At 51.1% G+C, this 2,253-nt stretch overlaps 1 protein-coding gene across 1 annotated transcript; it reads right to left on the reverse strand.

Annotated features, from left to right (window-relative positions):
• Positions 1 to 1,336: 1,336 nt before the first annotated feature.
• Positions 1,337 to 2,055, reverse strand: PHALS_04709 (uncharacterized protein; the record flags this gene model as incomplete). Its single annotated transcript, XM_024722576.1, has 2 exons — positions 1,337 to 1,520; positions 1,567 to 2,055. Coding segments are annotated over 2 exons (673 nt in total), but the record flags the coding sequence as incomplete, so codon positions are not given.
• Between the last annotated feature and the right edge of the window lie 198 nt (positions 2,056 to 2,253).

Raw genomic sequence — 2,253 nt, forward strand, 5'->3', positions numbered from 1 at the left:
TAAAGTCACGACATACACGATATCACAACCCACGATATATAGCGCGAGATCGAGATTGAACCAGTGACCAATCGATCTGCAATCGAACGCTCTACTACTGAGCTACCCGCGCGAGATCCGGTGGTGTGGGTCGAGTGGTCAATGCTTCTGGACCTAACGTTGTGTGGCGCGGGTTCAAGCCCCTCAGCGGACAAAATCGTTATCGTACCAGACATGCAAGAAATGTTGGCTGCATGCAAAACATTACCGATAACAGCCAATAAGGACTTCGGGATGGCGACTCGTACAAGAAAAATCAAGAATTAAAATCAAGGAAAAATAATACCCCAACGGAATGAAGCAAAGTAATGTCTTAGTCAGGGCCGAGTAGGTATAGCCGTGTAATAAGATAACACATGGCAACTTTCAACTGAGCTACCCGCGCACTTCTCAATTTGCGCCCAGCCCAATAGCTCAAATCCAAAGAATTCATTTTTTTAACCATTTTTCTCTGCCACATACTCAACGATACTCTTCATGAAATCAGCCAACATGCTTCCAACCGTCGCCCAGATGCTAACTGAGTTGGGACATAACCCGGACAATGTATCCAGTTTGCGTCCCGTCTCCACGACTGAGTCTGATCTGTTACCCAGTCAGCGTACCGTTTTTGAACGCGTACCCAGTGTGTACTCACTAATTCAATCGCCTGAACAGCTGGAAAATTTGCCGGCCGTTACCGATTCATCTCCGGATACCACGGAAGCGCCTCCAGCAATTATGGATGTGGACGATGCCGTGCCGGCTCCGCCTGTTGTGACCCCGACTGCACCAGCTCCTGTCACCGCTCCTGCACGCCCGTCTTGCCTGTTGGATGTTAATTGTATGTGGCATCGCTGCGTCGTGATAATGTCGCCGTGAATCTCGCACAACTGCGTGTGGAACCCCCAAGCCTCTTGCGAGGGACATCAAAGCTATAGAAGCGCTGTACGACAATGGTTGGCCGCGGCTGTCTATCGCTCCCAGCATCACCAGCGCCCGTATGTATCAACTGCCTCGTGCGCGGTATGCGCTTGTGTTGGAAACTGGGGGGTCGTTCGCTCGAATTGCACCGCATACGATCTGCAATCGTTTGTGCGCGACCACAATAACCCTGTGCTTGCCGAACTCTGACAATCTCGTTGGTCAGCTGTCCAAGCTTCCAGGCGGAAACCTTCGCTTGAAGGTCAAGACGCGTGATGCGTGTATGAAGCTCGAACGGCAAGCTATTTAACTCTTGGGAGGATCGCTCAAGTTTAAAGAGTTCAACGTTTTGGAAAAGAAATACTTTCTCGATGTAGTCAGCATCGACAGTGACCTAGACTCCGATTGCATGATGGAGCGTTTGTTTCCTGCACATGAGAAGAACGCGCCATACCCATCTGAGCTTCTGCCATTCGGTTACCGCTCTGCGTATGCAATCGATTTAACCGACCACACACCGCTGCGTGAGAGTTCGGTTCAGCCCCCTCAAGACCTTTCCCGTTCTCGTTCGAGTTAGCCTACGTCGCAAGCTATTCGGCACTTAGACTCCTCGCTCCAGCGTACCATTGTAACCAGAACTACAGCAACCCCGGCGCCCTCGTCATCGGCTCTCGTTGTTCTCCCACCCAGTCCGTCTGTTGATCTCTTGATCAGTAGTCCATCAAGTCGAATGCTTACACCACCACCCAGTCCTCCGCGCCGTCTTGGCCCTGTGGCTGATACCGCGATTATTGCACGTCGCCGCAAGACAAGCGTTCGAGAAGTGCAGATAATTTCTCGCATCACACCACCAAGGAACGCCCCAAAGATGTAACTGGTGTTACTACTAGCATCTATTTCAGTGTGATCGAGCAAATCGAGACGGAATACGAGCTTGTCGAGTCGCATCTTGGTCCTGATCTCGGTCCAAGTTTTCAAATCAAGCCTACCGTAGTCCATGTCCCCGATGCCGTGAAGAAGTTGGCCGAAGCCTCGCACTTCCTGACCAAGCATCCTACAAAAAATTGTGAAGACCTCCAAACCGATTCCGGTTGCGGAAACTGCTGAAGCCATGATCAGTGATGTTGTCAGCGTCGGATTGGACCTCCGCCTGGATCGCATTTATATGGCGGCATTGCGTGTGACATCGGCGCACAAGGTGCTCAACCAGGCTACGAATGCGGACAAGCTGATCCAGTTTGCTCGCCAATCATCACTCGCATTAAATCACGCCATCCTCGAGCAGATGCGTGATCAAGACTGCACTTTTCA

Source organism: Plasmopara halstedii (genome assembly GCF_900000015.1).
Source record: "Plasmopara halstedii genome assembly, contig: Scaffold_262, whole genome shotgun sequence".
NCBI classification, from domain to species: domain Eukaryota; phylum Oomycota; class Peronosporomycetes; order Peronosporales; family Peronosporaceae; genus Plasmopara; species Plasmopara halstedii.